We start from the raw sequence: 19,706 nt of genomic DNA, 5'->3' as shown, positions 1-19,706 counted from the left end.
TCTAGTTGAACTTTCTATCCTGTTTTATGTTCATTCTATATCTTTTTTTCACATCGCATACATCTGGTATGACGTCTGTATATACAATGTATAAAATACATGGAAATTGTGAGGAGCTTAAATTCTTTCACAGCTGGAACATTAATGGTGTATGTATATGTCATTAAGTGTTTTGCATGTAATTTTCACAATAAAATAAATAAATAATGAATAATTTTTGGGGAGTGGTCGATTTCTTTTGGTTGCTTTTTTTCTGACAATAAAGACACTCCCCAAAACACTTTTTCACACAATCAAGAGAGATTGTAGAGGACTGGATAGTACTGTGCTCTGCTTGGCTGGCAGACAGGAGAAGGACCTTGTGTGGTGTGGGTCACGGAAACAGATGACAACCACTTATCTCGGGTTCAGACTACACAAATCCGTGTAGGGTCCCCATGACACCCAGAGGAAAACACTAGCATGTTAGAGCATGTCTGGTGTGACATCTCCCATGACATGATCCTGACCGTCAGGTTACCAGGGCGAAGAGGAGGAGGAGGGATGCTGACGTTGCTGCTGTCAGGTGGGACAACGAAAGAGAGGAAAAGTTCACTGAGCTGGGACCACAGCACCCCTGCCTGTTAAATGTTTCCTGGATGGAGTACCATGACCGAGTCAAAAAAGTCAAATGTTGGCGAGAAATAGCGGAAGCATTTTATCAGCCAGGTGCAGGAATATGCTTATCAATCCAGTAGCATGTGGTGAGCTAGCTACTAATTCCAGATCTAACGCTAGAGTAGCCTGATGCGGCAAACACAGCCAAGCCTGCTCCTTGTAACATAAATAATTATGAAAATAAAATTACTATATGTAGAACTTGTACCTGTACTGCCGGCTACACGGCCCTGGAATTGTTTTGACATGCCTGTTATAGTGCATCGACAGTTATTTTTCTTTCCCTTCTTTGTTTTTCACTCAATCTCGTGCATGATCTGGAATAAGACGTACTGTGATTGGTCAGGGTAACACATGTCATCTTGCCAGTCACCCGACCAAGACACGGCAAAAGTTTATGGCACTGTGATCATTAGGTCTGACACGGTGACCATAGTCAAAGATAACACTGTTGTGTAGTCTGATCCCAGCCTTTGATGCGCAGCTTGACAAACAACTGGCTGGCGTGGACCATGCAGCCGGTGACTCAGAAGCAAGCTATTGGGTGGTAAGGAGCGTGGAACAAGGCCCTCTAGAAGATGTCACAAAGGAGACATTCTCCCCAACCAGAAAGAGTGTGTCGGTAACTGGACCACACAGACAATGCCCCCCTCCTCCCACACCTACTGCCAGCGGTAGTCCTAAGACTAGGTTTTAGTCCTTTTTTTTTTTTTTTTTACTAATCTTAAAGAACTGACTATTTACTGACTGCTTCCCCTCTATTTCTGTGTTTGCAAATTAATTTTCCTCATGGAAGAGCAATAAGACATAAGATATTGAGTGTTTGCTTCCCCACAAAGGGTAACATGAAAAGAAGTATCAACAAGGTATGAACTCTTTCTCTCGACAGACTTAACACACTTCCTCAATGCAACTGTACAACCTGAATCCTGCTGACCCCTTTTTCAGTGTACTTAGAGTAAGAAGCACTCTGTAGATAAAATTACTGTAAATCTGCTTGCATACCAACAGGGACTTGAAAACTAGTACCTATCCTTTTAATATATGTTGGAATTTAGATTAATTGTTTTATTCCTCTGCAACCAAGGTTATAATATTCTCGGGTGACTGTGGCTCAGGAAGTAGAGCGGTCTTCCACTGATCAAAAGGTCAGAGGTTCAATCTCTGGCCTCTGCAGGCTATAGCCTTGGGCAAGTTACTGAACCCCAAACCCGTTGCGGTAGATTGGTGTGTGAGTGTGTTAATGCTCGTAATGAGCAGGTGGCCTAGCTACCATTGTCTGACTGCAGGCTTATGTTGTGAAAGCACTTTGAGTGGTCCATTTACTGTCCATATTAAACTCATTCAAGGATCCCAATAATGGGAAAACTATTCCTATCTTTATTACACATACGGAATGTGAGGAAAAAATGCAAATGTAATGTTGGGAAACATTCACTCCCTTTTGGTAATAAGTAATCATGTGTATTACGTTGAAAGTTTTGAATAGTGTAACGTCAGGAAAATTGCGTTTGCATTGCTTTTCTTCTTTAATTAATGGTAGGATTAGTTTAAGATGGTTTTATTTTAGTGTTTTTATGAGTCATTGTGGAGAATAGAGAACCAAAATCCCTTTGAACATCGTTCTAGCATTTTTACCGCAGTTTCACCTGAAGATTGTTGAAGGTTTTGTGTCATCCAGCCAATGGCAAGACTTTTCATAAGTTATGTAGCAAAAGTTGAGAACAGTAAAATAATGCGTTATTTCACCATCAAATAGCAAGAGATCGATGCAGACTGTACATCAGCCCACAATTGCCCACAAGTACAACCAAGCTGTGCATCATCAGAGAAAGTCAAACAACTGAGAGAGAATAACTGTAGAGCCCGTTGCTCTACCGATATTTCTATTCTGATAGTCCTACCCTAATCCTAACCAATCAAAACCAACCAACCGTCCTTATGCCTAATTGTAATCTGTTCATGCCTAAACCTAACCAATCCATTGAACAAGCAGTAGCTAATCAGATGCAGAACAGGGTTGGTCATCCCATCGTCACAGTAGGATTCATAATTTAGGTGCCCAGCAACCATACGTCACCCCAAGGAAAGCCACCCCAGAGTCTGGTTTGAGGAGGTTCCTGGCTGCACCATTCACTGATATGGGTTCATATCAGGAAAGTCTTCAGCAACAGCCAACGCAGCTCAAAGTAAGCAAAGCATCATACTTCTGGCTCAGGACTGAATGAATGTCGAAAAAATTGTTTTAACCCTCATATATTTCCTCATATTAGTTATTAATGCATCCATAGGTATCATATCCTGTCTTTGCCCGTTGCCCCATGTATTGCCTAGTTTACTTGATCAGTCGCAGATTCAATATTGCTTATTTGTTCCACTTTGACCATTAGAGTGTCATTATCAGTCATTTCATTTTTTTTCGATCCCTAGCAAGTTGAGACAGCGACCCATGTTATTGAGAAGTCACAACTTTTGATATCAGATGGATTAAATGGATTTGCTGAATTAAAATGGTTATTCATTTTCGTCTTTGAAGGTGGTGACCCAAAAGAGTGTGAACAAAAAAATTTGAATTTCCCTAAATATTGGCACCAGTCATGTTGGCTTGGCTGCTTGTTGCTTGTTGTGTGTGAACATTTAAACCTTGACAAATCTTTGTTGATAAATTGAATTATGAATTTAATTTATAATGACATGGATTTATAAGAGATTGCTGTAGCACATTACTGAACTGACAGAAATGACCCAGTCCAGTGGTGACGGTAATGTACCTCAAAGAGGGTTTGCTGACAGCCCATAAACAGTAGAAGAAGACAGCAAAAACTGTGTTTCCTGATGTAAGTGCCTGCCTTTGTATATAACAGTGAATACTGTGTTAAGACAAACTATTCATTGTTATGGAGAACCCAGGCCAGTCACGCCTTAACCATCACAGGAACCCAACTTTTTCACTCTCCCTTTTTGGCCTTTTGTCATTACAATTGCAACCTTAACACTGAAGTGTAACCTGTGTTATCCAGGAAGCCAGAAATTCACCTTGTGCTTTGTAAATAGATAAGATAAGATAAGATACACTTTGTATCTTTGGTAATTACAGCAGCAGATAATGCCAGTTGGGAAAAATATAGCAATAAAAATAGAGAAATACAAGATACAAAATACAAAATAAAAGCAGACTATATGTACAATTATACAAGGGCCTATGTTAGAAAAAATAATGTAAAAAAAAATATTTTATATTATTTTATTTTTAACATCCTCCTTTCACCTACAATCTCGGTGGTGTCCAGAGGGCAGTCCAGAATAGATCCAGCTGTCCTGACCAGTTTGTTCAGTCTCTTTCCCTCTCAGAGCTTTCACAGCCCCAGCAGACCACTGCGTAAAAGATTGCCGATGCAACCACAGAGTCATACACTCAGAGTCACATACCGAACCTGTGTAAATCTACTCAGACAGACTTCTCTTACCACCCACATCAGACCCCCACAAGGCCCCTCAGGACCCGTCTAGTGTGGCTCCTACCTGCCATCAGACAGACCCAGACCTAATTATCTTAAAAACAAAGAGAATCCCATGCTAAGCAGGCATCATGAGTCTCAACACTAAATCCTTGCCTGTGGAGCTGGAAGGTGCTTCTGGTAGCAAACTGCATGGCTTAGCAACATGCTCTTCCCAAACTTATCGGCCTACCAAGAGGCATTAACAGTACCTGTCCCACTGGAATAACTTGCAGCCCATTCTGCCACAGGACCAGGTCCCAGCAGTCCAAACTAAAACGAGGGCAAATCAAGTCAGGGGGTTGAGAAGTCAGTCCCTTCTAGTGCAGACAAGTCCCTTGCTAAGGACTAACCAGTCATCCACTTTGAACCTCCCATCCAACAATTTTTGTGCCACCTTACTCAGAAAGGGGTTTTGCAGAAATTCTACTTGTTCATGACACTCTTGTACATGAAACACTCCTAGCCATGGCTGCAGACATCACCTTGATGTTGTCAACCCTCTTCAATGTGCAAACAATATTACACTGGTCAAACAAGGATCTGAAACTTCAGGGATGTTCCCTGAGGGTTCTGCCAAATATCCCCTGCTGGGATCAGGTAGGAGCAAGTTTGACTATTAGCAGATATTAAGGATAGTTATTGATACCAATAACCGTATTAATATCAGAAAAATTATTAAGATGAATCAATAATAACGGGACATCACCCTGAGAACAGGGACCAACAACCAGAATCAGTACCATAACCAGAAACAGTCAAACAAAAGGGCTGTTTACGTAAAATGCCAATACTTTAAATACCATTTTACATTTCAGGTGAAATGATCTCTATTCACCATTGGACTCATTGCCGGTTTACTTGCTGAACATTCATTGAACTGTTAAACTTACTCCTGTCTCCTGTCTACTCTGTCTGAGCCATCTTGTCTTCAAAAAAGACATCAGCCCTGACCATGGTAGCAGTTATTGTGTGACATGTCCCCTGCTCCCTCCATTGTCCTTAACCAGACGGCCTGAAGCTCCCTGGATGGTGATCATTGGACCAAGTGGGGAATGTGTTGCTCACATAGGTTAGCATTGTTGGCAGGCGATAGGGGAGGTCATTGTGGTACTTACTTATGTGGGTACACACATTTGGTTATGAACCCAAAGATCTCTTTTTAACCCCCTCACAACCAAACTATCACAGTGAGATTAAACAGAGTGGAGGAATCAACCACTCCCAGAACAGCTTTGAGCATGACCAAGAACCAAAGTACCTTAAAACATCATTCTATTTTTTTTCTTGCTGCAGTTTTGCTCTAAGACTTTTGCAGGTTTTGTGTCACTTGACCAATGCCAGCTCTTTTCGAAGTTATCAACCAAAAGTTAAGAACAGAAAAAGTTATGACTGCCTGCCAGAATAACCTCTTCTGAAAAAGTCTGCTGGCAGACTTCACCAGTCAACAGCTGAGATAGAAGCATGGAAGAGCCTGGCAACCACATGTCACCTCAGGGCAAATGCAGGTCAAAGTAGGCAAAACTATCTTACTTCCTGCTTATGACTGGGTTAACCTCAGTTTCATTGTAGGCATCCTTGAGTTAGTTATTAGCACACATGTAGGTAATCATATCCTCTTTCACCATTACTTCACCTACAGATCACAGCTTGTTTACTCCACTTGGCAATTAGGTTCATTGTTCTTCAAAGTTGTTCAAAGATAGCAGGTAATAAATTTGCATTTACACTAAGCTGTTGTTTTGTGTATTCCTTTGAAGTAGAGACAGAGATGATACTAATCAAGAAGTCATAACTTTTGATATGAGACTGATTAAGAGGATTCATTGAATTAAGTTGGGTATTTCCTCTTCAGAGGTGGTGCCCCAAAAAATGTAAGCAAACAAATAATAATTTACGTACATCTACATCCCTGTCATTCCCTGACACTAATAGCTCCTGCACTTCTCTTACCATGGTGTACAATACCAGTACAACCAGCTTGCACTTGGCAATTCTCTGGCTCCATGTACTTTGTCCAAGTGTGTGGAAACAGCGCTGGGCCCAGTGATCAGGGTTACGTTCTACTTAGATGACTTAATCCTTATGGCCCCCTCCCAGGTGAAAGGTGGGTTCCGCACAGTGAGAAGTCATACAACTGCATCTGCAAAAACTGGCAAAACAGCTCTCCACTCCCCACCCAGTCATTAAGTTACTTGGGTGCAGAAATGAACTCTGCCGGCATGCCAGCAAAGCTGTCTACAGCCAGGCTGAATGTGTTTAAGTTGCTGTTGTCACAAATCACGCCCCACAGAGTGGTGACAGTGCTGTGAAGTGATGTGTCTGTGCAGTATGATGTCAGCAAGCCATGTTGTCATCCCCTTGAAACTCCTCCTCATGGGGAACGCAGTCGCCTCGTTGGCTCGATCCAGTTTGACATAAGAGACAAATGCTGAACATCCCTCCCTCACTGCAGTCAGATCTAGCTTATTGGACCCCCTCCTGTTCTGCCTATAGGGGTTCCCCTCAGGTGAGCCACATTACACATATTGGTGTACACAGATGCATCGCCCTCCGACTGAGGAGGAATCTGCAAGTCTCAGATTATGGGCGGAAAAGAATCCTCCATTCCTCAACAAACCCTTCCAGAGCTGTCCATGGTACTAAAGCACTACAGCACTTTGCTTTGCTGCTAACAGTCATGTCCTAGTAAGGACAGACAAAATGTCAGCAACAGCATACATCAACTGTCAGGGCAGGATGCGCTCAGCTGAGCAGCCGGAAATTGTCAGGAGACTCCTGCTGTGGTGACACAGACACCTGCTCTCTATCAGTGTGGTGTGTATTCCAGGGATACATAACTGTGCAGCAAACTTCATGAAAGCAAGAGATGATCCTCAACTCAGAATGGATGCCTTCCCTCGGTAGTTGTGGTTCAGAAGTCTCCTTTATGTGTTTCCCCCTATTCCCCTGAGGAGCACTAGGAAAGGTTGGCACTGCCCCCTGCAGTCGTGCACACTATCCAGGGAGTGAGAACCTGTTCTACTTCAGTGTGTCACACAGATAGATGGTACGCTTTTCAACACTGTTGTGTGAAGCGAGGCTCAGATCCCATGTCATGTCCTGCTTCTCATGTTAATCTATCTTCAGACATTGGTACAAAACGATTTAGCTCCGTCTACAATTATCTCAGATTGAATTTGAATTATCCAGGAAAATATCTCAACATCTACCGAATGGATTGTCACAGACATTGGTACACAAATTCATGGTTCCCAGAGGATGAATCTGAATGACTTTGGAGATCCCAGAGTGAAATGTCTCAATAGCTACTTGACGGATTGCCATGCAATTTGGTACACATATTCATGTTCCACTCGGTAAAATTTTTAATAAAAATTTTATTTTAATAAGAAATTTGGAATTTTGGTCAATACTTCTGTTTACAACGAAGTACCTACAAAACTGATGACATTCCCATCAGCCTCTGTCATACTTTGGGTTTATTCGCCCAGGTCATGGTTATCCAAGGATAGATGAATCAAGGGCAACTGGACTTGGATATCGAAACTTGAAAATATTTTTCCTCTCACCCAAGGGGTTTCTTCAATTCTAACTGACTGATGGGGAGTCCCATGTATTTAACCACTGTGAGGTCGTCATCAAGGTCATTGATACCACTTGGGACATTAGTGTTCCTGGCTATGACATGCAGTCATCGGAGTAACCTGACGCCAATCATAAACAACAGTCACAAGTGTCATATGAGGCCAGCTGTAAATAGCTGTTGAATGTCCTGCTTCTGGTTAGGGGAGGTGTCCCACACCGACAATGCTGTCCCTTCTTCTCATTAAAGGACAGCAAAAACTAATAAGTTGATAGAAACTGAAAATTGCCAAGGATGGGTGTGATCGTCTGAAATTTTGCTGTGTTAGCTTCAAAATGTCCCCTTGAATTAAACCACAGGGATCTCAGTCAGGAATGGCATTATGAGGAATGCAAGGACCCAACAGTGTGATGTGGGGAAACAGGGTGGTGGCTACAGGTAAAATTTTGTGGGTAGTAGCGTGGAGCCTTGGTGAAGCTTAGATGACAACCAAGTAGCATCCAAAATGAAGTCACAGCAACCAAGAAACACATTAGAGGACTTTTCCCTTCTATTTAAATTCAGCTGAAGTTTATTGTTCCAAAAAACTGCTGCCCATCAGAGGAACTGCATGGTGCTGCAACTTTGTTTGATGGCTTGAGTTTGACAATCTGCTGAGAGGACATTAATAATAAGACTAATTTTGTTTATTGAATATGCTAATCCGTCTAAAAAACGCCTGATTTGTTTAAAAGTTAGTTTCAGTGAACAAGGCTAGGGTTTGCTTTTACAAACCCTGACCTGGTCTACTATATGTCAGGTTGATCCATAGAAGATAATTGATGGGAAACACTGTCCACATTGCAGTTTTACAGTGACCCTTCCTTCTAAGGGGTGCACTTGGATCCAAACCATGCCAGCAAAAAGCCCCCCAGAGCACAACAGAGCCACTGGATCCCATCACTGTAGGGGTCAAGCATTCTGGCCTGTACCTTGTCTTGGTGTACGTCACACATGTACTCACCCACTTTTTAAGAATATGGAAAGATGACTCATCTGCCCATATCACTTTCTTCCATATCTTTGTGGAATCATCTTTGTTTTCAACACAGAACTCTCAAATGTGCATTCATCTTTGTAATGAGGGGCAGGGGAGTATAGGACTGGGGGAAAAAGAGGACTGAGTATGCAGAGCCCTCGTGTGAGGAGGGCCCACAAAGATAATAGAATTAATATCCGTGGATTCAGGGAGGGGCCCATAGAGGAAGTCTATGTACAGGGTCCAGAATTTTGTGCTACACACCTGATGATGTGCCCATTCATTGCAACCTCTCTATAATATCCATCTCTATGTAGCTGTGGACAGACTGTTCTTGCTGACACAGTGTGATCACACCACTGACATTCTCATTCACGTGAGGAAGACTTTCTCTTGTGTTCTTCCTTACATACTGCACTAATGTACAAGCTGTCCACCACAGTTTTCCCATAGATCTAAATGCAGATGTTCCTTTGCTCACTGTTCCTGTTGTTTGTGACTGAAGCTCCTATCAAACATGCCCCATCAATTAACAATCTTTCAGAGTCACTTACATCTTTTCCTCTTGCCATTCTGATACAAAATCAGAAATCAGCGGGGCCTGCTCGGCATTGTCATAGGTGCCAAGGAGCGTGATTGGATGTTAACTGCTTGTTAACTGTGCCAGCAAGCAGCTGCATTCTTATGTTTCTCCACTCATTTATTCAGGCTCTTCTGTACATGTATCTTTATCAACACATCACAGATAATTTAACGTTGACTTGCTTGTGAAGTGACAACATTTCCTGAGCCCACCTCCTGCAGCTGCTCCAGCTCCAGCCTCAGCGCCTCCTGATCGGCCTCCAGGTCGGCGTACTGCTGCTTCAGGGTTTGGTTCTCCTCCAGAATCACCAGCCCGCACTCCGCCGCCCGGATCTTCTCGCGGTTCGCCTCCGCGAGCTCCCGACTCAGGCGCTCCACCTCCACGCGGCACTGCTCCACCGTTTCCCCGCATCCTGATCCACCAGCAGCCATCGCCCTCACTCCCTCCCTCTGCCCTTTCCTCCCTGCGGATGAGCAGACAGCCCTGCCGGAGGGAGAAACAGCTGAGGTAGACAACAAGCCCCCACCGCCTCCCTCCAAGGAGTCACACCGCTGCTTCAAATGTCATGTACAAAAAACAAATAAATACAATAAACATCCATAAAAATCCACAAAGGTCTTTTCATCTTCGCCAGAGAAAGTCATCTTCTGCCATGTGATGCTCTAAATGATGCAGCTTCTCATCTTCCGCTGCCCGCATCACTTTCCCCTCCCTCTGTTCCTTTTTTTCTGCTTATTCACCGGCATCAGGACGCCATCTCTGCCTGCAGCCGCGAAGCAAGGCACACTCCGCGCTCTGTGTCATGCTGCTGTCTGCTCACAGTGTTTGGCTCGTCAGTTAGAGGAATACAGCTTTGGCTTGCATCATCAAATACAGAATATCGGGAGCTGCATGCGCCCTCTGCAGATCAGACTGACCACTGTTGACAAGTTTTGTTATTGGAATAACATGTTATTCAAGAGTTGTCATAAGTAAAGTTAGTGATATATTTTTAGCTGAAGGGGAAATGTGGATAAAACGAAGTCCTTTTCGGTGTCTGACAGGAAGAAGTGAAGAACATCAAAAACACTAAATTATTGAAGCACTATATTCAATTTTAATATGATTCAAAATATCAAAGCTGATGAACTTGAAGCAGAGGAGAAACTTGTATTAACTTGTATTATTCATCTTAATGTTCATATGAGATGTGGTTTGTGGTATTTGATATTTCATTTCAGAAATGTAACAAATAGAAAAGCAAACTTATTACATATGAACTATTTTAGTTTTAAGGTTTTGAGGTCAGAAAAAGTGGACCTTTTCAAAACAATAAATTTACTTTCACAGTGGTATAAGTCTATCTATCATAATTTAATACTGACCAATGCCATTGTCATATATATAGAAATATTGGGCCGATTTTGGCCCTTGGAGGTCATATCCATTGAATAAGTATAGCCTACTTAGAAAATACATCTCTCTTTTAAGTTTACTGCGACAAGACCCTTCAAGTGTGGCACTGATGAGCAGTCACACACTACTCAATGTGTAACCCTTTCTCTTCCTGCAGGGGGCAGGAATACACCTGACATGCCTTTAGCCTACTATGAAGTACATGAAGAAGTTGTCCAGGCTTCAAAATAAAACGAATACAAATATTTGAAACTGATTTGTAGTGAATTGAATTTTCATCGTTAAACCATCTGTATTCACGTGACTATGTATCTAATTATGTTTTATTTATTTATTCTATATTGAACACGCCACGGCAGTCAGTCGAAACATCCGCTGAAAAGTAAAGCCAGCGTGGGAAGAACAAAAAGCTGCAGTACCTCCAATGGCCACTTGAGGCTGGCTCCAAAAGCGAGTCAATCGCCATAGATGTGCATATTAAAAGCCTAACTTGACTGTAGAAATAAACATGTTTACAGCCGAGTATAAAAAACGGCTTTGCTGTCTGATTACCCCGTTCATGATAACTGTACGGGGCTAATCTATGGGCGACGTTGGGGAGATTTGGTCAACGCTCACTAGTCAGAATGGAGGGGTGACGCCTTTATTTTGAAAAAACCACAGCGGAAGGATTATCTGTGTTATAGCTACCGGAACACCGGCCATATCATCTTTGCGGTTGTTACACCGCGTTGCACGTTGCTAGTTAGTTGCAATGCTGTAGCTATTAGCACGATAGCTATTCCTTCGCTGGGGTGGGGAAGACCCGCCGTTTAGTTGATCAAACCTACGCAGTTTATGCTCGCATATTTCAGCTATAGTCCAACAGGCCAACAGACACTATTCAACTATATACTAGCTAGCTTCTTGTCTTTCTTTTAGCCCGCAAGCTTACCCAGCCAGCCAGCTAGCTAGACGCTACCGTTGTAGTGTCTCTTCCCACAGTGCGAACCGTCTCCTGCCCGGCTGGAGGACCATGGCGATGAGACAGACTCCGCTCACCTGCTCCGGTCACACCCGACCTGTTGTGGACCTGGCCTTCAGTGGAATCACTCCTTATGGCTATTTCCTCATTAGCGCCTGCAAGGGTGAGACCGATGGACAATCAATGAGGCATTTAAGGTTTAGCTGGTTAAAGGCAAAGCAGGCAGGGCTTGACGTTTAACGGTAGTTAGACGTTGGAAGTGGTTCGAAAACGTAACATCAAATCCTGTCTTATAACTGTATAAGTCACTTGGCATCCTTTCTGTTTTGTAAAACAGGTTAATTTCCTTGTGTCTGTAGGCTTTGTAGTTATGTCCACTACTACAGGCTTTGGTTGACCAGAGGGTTCAATATTTATGTTCTTAAACCTTTGAATTCATATTTGGTCTCAGGAGAATTTGGCTCCCTGAAAGCTTCTGCAACATTTCTAAATCAAATGTTATCATCATTTGGGTTCTAGTGGTCATTGCTAATGACACTTATTCATTCATTTCTACACTAGCTTCTACGCTGCTAAAAAAGAGCTCAACCTCGATACCTCACCCAAGAATTTTAAGGGGCATAAATTCACAAGACTGTATTCATAAATTAGTTTCGAGAACATGAACAGTAAAGCCACAGATGAAAGGAACCCGTCAACATGCTGTATTTTCAAACACAATGCATAGGAAGCAGAATAACCACAAATGAGATTGTGATGACATCACATAGGAGTGTCTGCTACATTAGCTATTGTATTATTTTTGTTATTATTATCATGTTGCTGTGAGAGTCATCATCAGGCTATTCATTTATCATGGTCATGGTCAAATAGAAAATAAGCTCACTGCAACAAGATTCTTACAGCTCTCCTATAATAATGTTAAGTAAGATGCTATGCTACCACAAATCTGACAGAAGCTGTAACCTTTGTATCCTTTTTGCATTTCTTATGTCAGATGGCAAGCCCATGTTGCGCCAGGGAGACACAGGGGACTGGATAGGAACGTTTCTGGGTCACAAAGGTGCTGTCTGGGGAGCCACTCTGAACACGGACGCTACCAAGGCAGCCACCGCTGCAGCGGACTTCACAGCGTGAGTGGAGAGTCCAGTTCTGTATATAGCTAATAGAGTCCTGCCTGCACTGACTGTTTCTTGAAACAAATATAAAATAATCCAGTGATCCAGAATATTTCTCTCAACTGTGACTATTTTTGCATGCATTCAAAAACTGATCGCTGTGAACACACAGGTTAAGAATTGAGTGTTGCATTAACTGAGTTCCCCTTCAGTCAACCCTGAATCTGGACTCTGCATACAATGTGGTTATTAATCATTATCAATTCATTTTGCTCCTATGACAGTGTTGGACTTGTAATGGACAAGTCTTTAAAAAACAATCAAAATTCAGCAGCAGGACCAGACATATTGTCTATTTTATTCCATACCTCCCTCTTTTTTTTGTCATAATCTGGCCACCTATATTACCTTTAAATGCAACTTGACTGCTGACGGTTCAGTCACAGATTTGGGCATGCTGTGATAGTAGTGGCTAATGCAGCCTGGACCCTCTAGCCTTGTGTACAGATGAGCAGCGGGTTACCAAGGTCTGTGAAGCTCCCTTCTTGTTCTTGAACTTCTTGTAGTCCTTATCCCCATCCGACACTGTCTCATTACTTGTGGACATTTATTGCACAGCTTCCCCCAGAGTCTTGAAAGGCTTCATACAATTTTGCAGTTTGTCTGGAAACTGACCTGATGGGTCAAATTGGGCAGATACCCTTTAACTCAGGTTTTTCACCAGCTGCTCCACATGAGTTTTAAAAATGAATAGCCCTTCCACTGACCATTTAGCTCTGTAAAAGTGGAGACATCATTCCTATAGGATCCTGGCATGAGCAGAAGTACAGAGTTTATAATGAACTGACAGGTAATGAAGCGAGACAGACATTTTATAAATCAGTAGAGTCACTTTGCCTTCCATAACAGTTATGTCAGAAAGAAACAGCAGTGACAGACTCTGGTTCAGTAGCTAATCCAGTGACACAAGGCATACATCCTGACAAAGCAGTGAGCAGTAAGCACCAGGCTGCGTAGCTGAGTCAAACTGATATATTTGTTGTGTTTATATGATTGTGGCAATTAACAGACTAGTTTATATATGTATTTATTGAAAGAACCGGTCTTCTCATCACTACGCTCTGTTATGGACTCATCGTCCAGCAGTAATCAGGCAGAGCCTGTTTATGTGTTTTGGGGGAGTGGCTTTGGAGGGAGGCATCAGGGGAGGGGATTTTTTGCTTGGATACTTTCAAAATCTTGCTTACTGTTGTTTTCTCCAACATTACCAACCCCAGCTTTAAAAGATGACCTCTGTGCTTTTCAGAAAGGTGTGGGATGCAGTGAGTGGAGACGAGGTCCTCACACTGGCACATAAACACATTGTCAAGACTGTCAGCTTTACACAGGTCTGTGCAGTGTCTTGATTTGGTGTTCAAATAACATGCTTATATACCCTGTTTATATTTTTATGGAGGTGATGAGTTGGGATATTTCTAAAACTGCTCTTGCCCTCAATTTACTTCTGCCTCTCTTCTCAGGACAGCAACTGTCTGCTGACTGGAGGAAATGACAAGCTGCTGCGCATCTATGATCTCAGCAACCCTGAAGCAGGTAAGTGACAGTGCAAACTTGCTCATGCAAAATTGTAATTGTATACATTCTGCTCTGGTCACACTGCAACACTACTAGTGACAGATCTAATTTAAAATCCGAGCCAAGTGAAATTCTAAAGGTCAGTAAATTCTGAAAAAGGATGGCCATAACGTTATCCCAGTCAAACCCTGACATTTGTGTTGTTTGATGTTTCTCTTCTCATGTAATCAACTGTAGCATCTTTGTGTCCTTAAGCACCTCAGGAGATTGCAGGTCACACCTCAGCCATAAAAAAAGCCTTGTGGTATAACAACGACAAGCAGATCCTCTCTGCTGCTGAGGACAAAACTATACGGTCAGTGATGTGGCTTCTTGTATTTTTTTATTTGTGTCATTGCCCAGAAAAGAAACTTTTTCTCATCATCCTGACTATGAACCTTGCTCATTGCTTTCAGAGACAAACCTGTTTTGCCAGCCGACAAACAAGTCACCTCTCTGACAGCAAACACGTTGGAGATGTTTTAGAAGTTACAGTGTCTGTGTCTGTGTTCAGGCTTTGGGACAGAACCTCCATGGAGGAGGTGAAGACGCTGACGTTCGACACTTCAGTAAGCAGCATGGAGTATGTGGCTGATGGAGAGATTCTGGTGATCACATACGGAAAGACCATTGCTTTCTACAACGCTCTGAGGTACACTGCATTCATTCTACACGTCCTGTATGTTCACTCTGATATGAAGAAAATGGAACTCTTACCAGGCAAGGTTTTGGGATCTATTTCAGAACAATTAAATCTCTTTGGGTGGCTAAATGGATTCAGCATACACGTCTTCCAACATTGCTGACACATGGAAATATTCAGCCAAGTCTGTTATCGTTGACAATCACACAGTAAACTTGTTTTTCCCATCTGCATTACAACATGAGACTGTTTTCAAATTGATCCACTCTGAAAACCATCAAAAGCTTTATTATGTACACCTCTGTAAAAAGCCACATTAGAGAGGATGACAGGGCAAAACTGAGACATTAGAGTTTTTAAATGTATATGTAGTTGCCAACACATGCTCATACGTAAACGACTGAAGAGGTCGATTGCCAAGGACTCCCAAACCGACATATGACCATTGGAAAGTACAAGAAAGTACAAGCAATAGGTGTACTGGACCTGCATCATTGTGTGGTCAATGTTACATATGAAATGGTCACCATTTCTTTAGGTTTAGGCACCAACACTATGCAGTTAGCTTCAGAAAAAGATCATGGTTTGGGTTAAAAAAGTTGCATACAAAATGTAATTTAAGTACGTTACATAATTTAACATTGACTTTTACATGGGACAGGAATCGTCGTCTCCTGGGCGAAAGTCCTGTGATGGGGCTCAGGGAGTAGAGCAGTCATTGACTTATCAGAAGGCCAGTGGTTCAGTCCCTTTCCCCTGCAGTCTTTATGTTGAAGTGTCCTTGGGCAAGATACTGAACCCCAGATTGCTCCCAGTGCTGTGCCATCGGTGTGAGTGTGCGTGAATAGTTATCACTCCAGATGAGCTGGTGGCACCTTGCACCACCGTTGTAAGAATGTGTGTAGAAAAGTGCAATATAAATGCAGTCCATTTTCCTATTGTTTGTTTGACCCATCCATCCACTCCACCTCATCCCTATGCAGACTTTCTTACTCTTCATACTTTATCACCTGACTTCATCTGACCTCCTTTGCTCCTGTAATACTTATGACACTACTAGAGGTTGCAGCCTAACAATAAATGTAAATATGGCTAATAATAATTTACTTGCAGTAATGATTTACTCGCCCATTTTTCTGGTGAGAATGGGTTGGTAGCTACCTTGGGCTTCTCCACAGTAACATAAATGAAGTGCGTCATTAAAGTAATTTTGTTAATATTCCAGCCTGGACTTGATCAAGACGGTGGAGGCTCCGGCTCCCATCAACTCAGCCTCCCTACACCCAGAGAAGGACTTCTTTGTTGCCGGTGGAGATGACTTCAAGCTCTACAAATTTGACTACAGCACCAAAGAAGAGCTAGGTGAGGAGCAGGGATCATTTTAGAGATGCTTTAGTCCTGTTAGACTGTGAGCTTTTAAGGTAATGACTCTAGTTTTAGGGAGAGAATGACCTGCTTTCAGCATGTTAGGTTGAAGGTAAGTTTATTTAACAAAGAAATGTAAAAAGATACACAGTGTATAATAACGAAAATCTTAAATATAAGTTTTGCAATTGATTCTGTGACTGATCATGTAAAGCAAAAAAAAAATATAAACCGCTTAACTAAATGGTGAGTGGTTTCCTGTCACAGTAGCTGGGAGACATTCCAGCAAAAAATAAAATAAGTCACATTTTCTACCGCTCCTGTCTAAGGCTGTTGCTGTCCCTCCTTTCTGCAGAGTCCTATAAGGGTCACTTCGGTCCAGTGCACTGTGTCCGCTTCAGTCCGGATGGTGAACTGTATGCCAGCGGCTCTGAGGATGGCACGCTCCGACTGTGGCAGACAGCTGTGGGGAAAACCTATGGCCTGTGGAAGTGTGTCCTTCCTGGTAACAGCCTTTAGACACTCATTTGTGTAGTCACTGCTGGTCACAGTTCTGTGATCTGGAACAAGCTGCTTGAACATAAGTAAAAATCCTGTTTTTTCAGGAAATGGCTAAAACCAATGCTAACCGCTGAAGCCAGTGTGTGAAAGTGTCGTGAAACCAAGGCATGCAAGGCTGAGACAGTTAGTCCGTATTTATTTCTGACTCAGACACATTCTTACAACTACATTTACGCTAGTTGTAGAAATTCTGTACAAGAGAAAAGGAGACACATTCTGTGTCTGTGATTCAGGAGCTGAGAGCAGATTCTCTGGTGTAATGTTGATGTGTGAACCTGGTAGCAACAACACATGGCACTCTCTCCAGCAGTTAATGTCGCCATGACAACAGTGTCAAAGACAGGAAAATAAGCCACAGGGGCAGGATTGCTGTGAATGAGCTCCAGCTACACTGTACATTCAATGTCACTAAGAAATTATTGATCGATGGAAATTTGCACTTCACAACGTATTGTAGTCCATTCATAACATAAAGTGGCAGCATTTCTCAGCTACATTTACCTAAGGGTCAGACTTTTTCCAAGCAGGCACTGTGAGGGCAAGACTTAAAAAAAAAAAAAATAATTAGCCTATTATTTTGTAACATTTTGTTAGTCTATATAAATGTAAACCGACTCTCAAACAATATTGACAATCCATGATGAAGGCTAGATACTAAACTGGAAAATGCTCTCAGTCCTCCACAAAGGCAGCGGTCAGTGGTCAATGTGAAGCCCACAGTTCCTCTACCAGTGAATGAGTCCTGATCTCAATAAAACCTCCCCTTCAGGATCCCAGGAAGCAAACAAAAATGCTCAGTTTGAGTCTCAATACAACAGTTGGCCAATGAAAATAATGTGATGCCTCTTGTGTCTAATAGGCAAGCTAAGTGATTCTTTGACAGCTCTGGAGTAACCTCTTCTATCCAGTCAGTCAGCCACAGTGAATGGTCAGCCTGGGAGCCGCATGATTTGATGGTCATTCCACAGAGTAGACATGATGGAGTTGGAACATAATCCATTTCTTTAGATTAGGTCAACAATGAATGATTGACTTTTTGGTTGCCAGGGGTTGGTAAACTAATCAATGATCACTCTAGAACGGCATGCACCTCTTGCACCAGTGAGTAACGTTAGATGTGCGCATTTTCTGAATCCACTAATATGTGTCTGGCAGGCTGGCAGTTAGCAATCACTGAGTTATGGGCTGGGTCCTAATTGACTTGCTGTTTGGTTCAGATGCGAACTGAGGTCCTGACTTTAAGAAGCCCTGCTTTAGAGTGTTAGCATTGCACTTCCCAACGTTTCTTGCTGAAGTTGGGCGACTTGCCCTTGATGTTCAAAATCAATGGTGTGCCCCCTGTTTGTGCCTACACATGTGATGTAAATTTTGTTGGTTGCTCAAGTTGATGTGCTTGCGTCTGTGACGACGATGGGCATCAATGCACTGTGGAACACTACTTCATGTACTACGATGAATGTCTGCTTAATTGACGTTTGTCAAGTTTAAAATTACAAAACTACATTTAACCTTGTTAGTTACCTTGTGTTTATCCCACCTCAGCGCCACTTCTGCCCAACCCACATTTGGGTAAAAATGATAAAATAGTGAGCAGTAAACAAAAGTCCAGGCTTTAAAATGTCTCTGGTAGAAATATGTCATGAAAGGGTGAAAGAATCCTGCCATCAGGAGCTATTTCTGGCTGCTCTGCTTGTGTCTTACATCAGTAGTTCTGTGTGCCAGCAATATTGTGGCAAATCCAAGTATCAGTATGATTTTTCTAATTCTTGCTGGGTTTTTTTGTTTTGTTTTCTGTGTCTTGCATTACCCTTTAGAGGACCTGGGGGCAGAGAACTCTGAGCAGCTGTACACCTCGACCCCTGAGATCAAAGCCTGAAGCAGTGCTGTTTGGAAACAGAATAACGGAATGGAAGAAGGAAAGGAGATGAGCGGCGGGGTGTTCCAGCGTTCTATCAAACCCCAGCAAGGAGCCGAGTCCAGAGCATCTCCATTCATCAGGAATGATGTGGAAATTATGACTGCCTTGTCTGTCATAGACCAACCCATCACACACAGACACACACAATGATTTTATGCAGTCATATGGACAGTATGGTCTGCAGAGTAAAGCAGTAGAGCTGTGAGTGTTGGCTCATTGCTGCCTGCTTTCTCTCTGATCAGTCCAGGTCTGTCTGCTGAAACTATTTTAACTTCTCTAAATCCCTGAACCCCAAGCCACATGATGCTAAGATTGGATTTGCTTTCAAATGAAGGCATTGAATGAGCTGGACCAAGGCTTTTGATTTCAGTTCATAGTTACAAAAATGCTAGAGGTTGTTTGCACAGTTTGTGCTAAGGTTAAGGCGCTTTTATTTCTTCAGAAACATTGCTTTGAGTATCCGCTGCTGTTGTACTGGTTAAGTATATAAAGTTAAGTGTCCAAATAAAAGAAAATATTGTTTTGAGGAAAGGGAAGAAATGTCACTTTTTTCCTTTTTGGTTTCTGTCTTTATTTGTGTCCAGTGATGAAATAAACAAATGCATTACTGTTCTATTTCTAAGTAATGCGCAAAACACAAACTGAGTTTGGTGTTTTTACTTAGATGGACTTTATTCATCTCACACTAGAGAAATTAACTTAATTTTTTTCTTTTTTCACCTGTACGAATAGAGAAGGGTCACGTAGCTAGTATCTACTGCAAATTTGTAACATACAAACACACTTC

At 42.3% G+C, this 19,706-nt stretch overlaps 2 protein-coding genes across 2 annotated transcripts in view; one reads left to right on the top strand and one right to left on the bottom strand.

Annotated features, from left to right (window-relative positions):
* LOC121626055 (protein bicaudal D homolog 1-like) overlaps window positions 1-9,787 on the bottom strand; it is a 43,055-nt gene extending 33,268 nt beyond the window's left edge. Inside the window, 1 exon segment of the mRNA XM_041964415.1 lies at window positions 9,554-9,787. Within this exon segment, the coding sequence (XP_041820349.1) occupies window positions 9,554-9,772 (219 nt within the window). The 5' untranslated portion in view covers window positions 9,773-9,787.
* A 1,646-nt stretch (window positions 9,788-11,433) lies between these two features.
* Window positions 11,434-19,554, top strand: LOC121625568 (serine/threonine kinase receptor associated protein). The gene is made up of 9 exons (XM_041963698.1): window positions 11,434-11,863; window positions 12,698-12,833; window positions 14,125-14,206; window positions 14,339-14,411; window positions 14,649-14,748; window positions 14,947-15,084; window positions 16,301-16,437; window positions 16,796-16,945; window positions 18,816-19,554. The coding sequence occupies exons 1-9, from the start codon at window positions 11,752-11,754 to the stop codon at window positions 18,875-18,877; spliced, it is 990 nt and encodes a 329-aa protein (XP_041819632.1). The 5' UTR covers window positions 11,434-11,751; the 3' UTR covers window positions 18,878-19,554.
* The last annotated feature ends 152 nt before the right edge of the window (window positions 19,555-19,706 follow it).

Source organism: Chelmon rostratus, chromosome 22, assembly GCF_017976325.1.
Source record: "Chelmon rostratus isolate fCheRos1 chromosome 22, fCheRos1.pri, whole genome shotgun sequence".
In the NCBI taxonomy this organism is placed as follows: Eukaryota; Metazoa; Chordata; class Actinopteri; order Chaetodontiformes; family Chaetodontidae; genus Chelmon; species Chelmon rostratus.
This window is presented reverse-complemented; position numbering and strand designations above follow the sequence as displayed.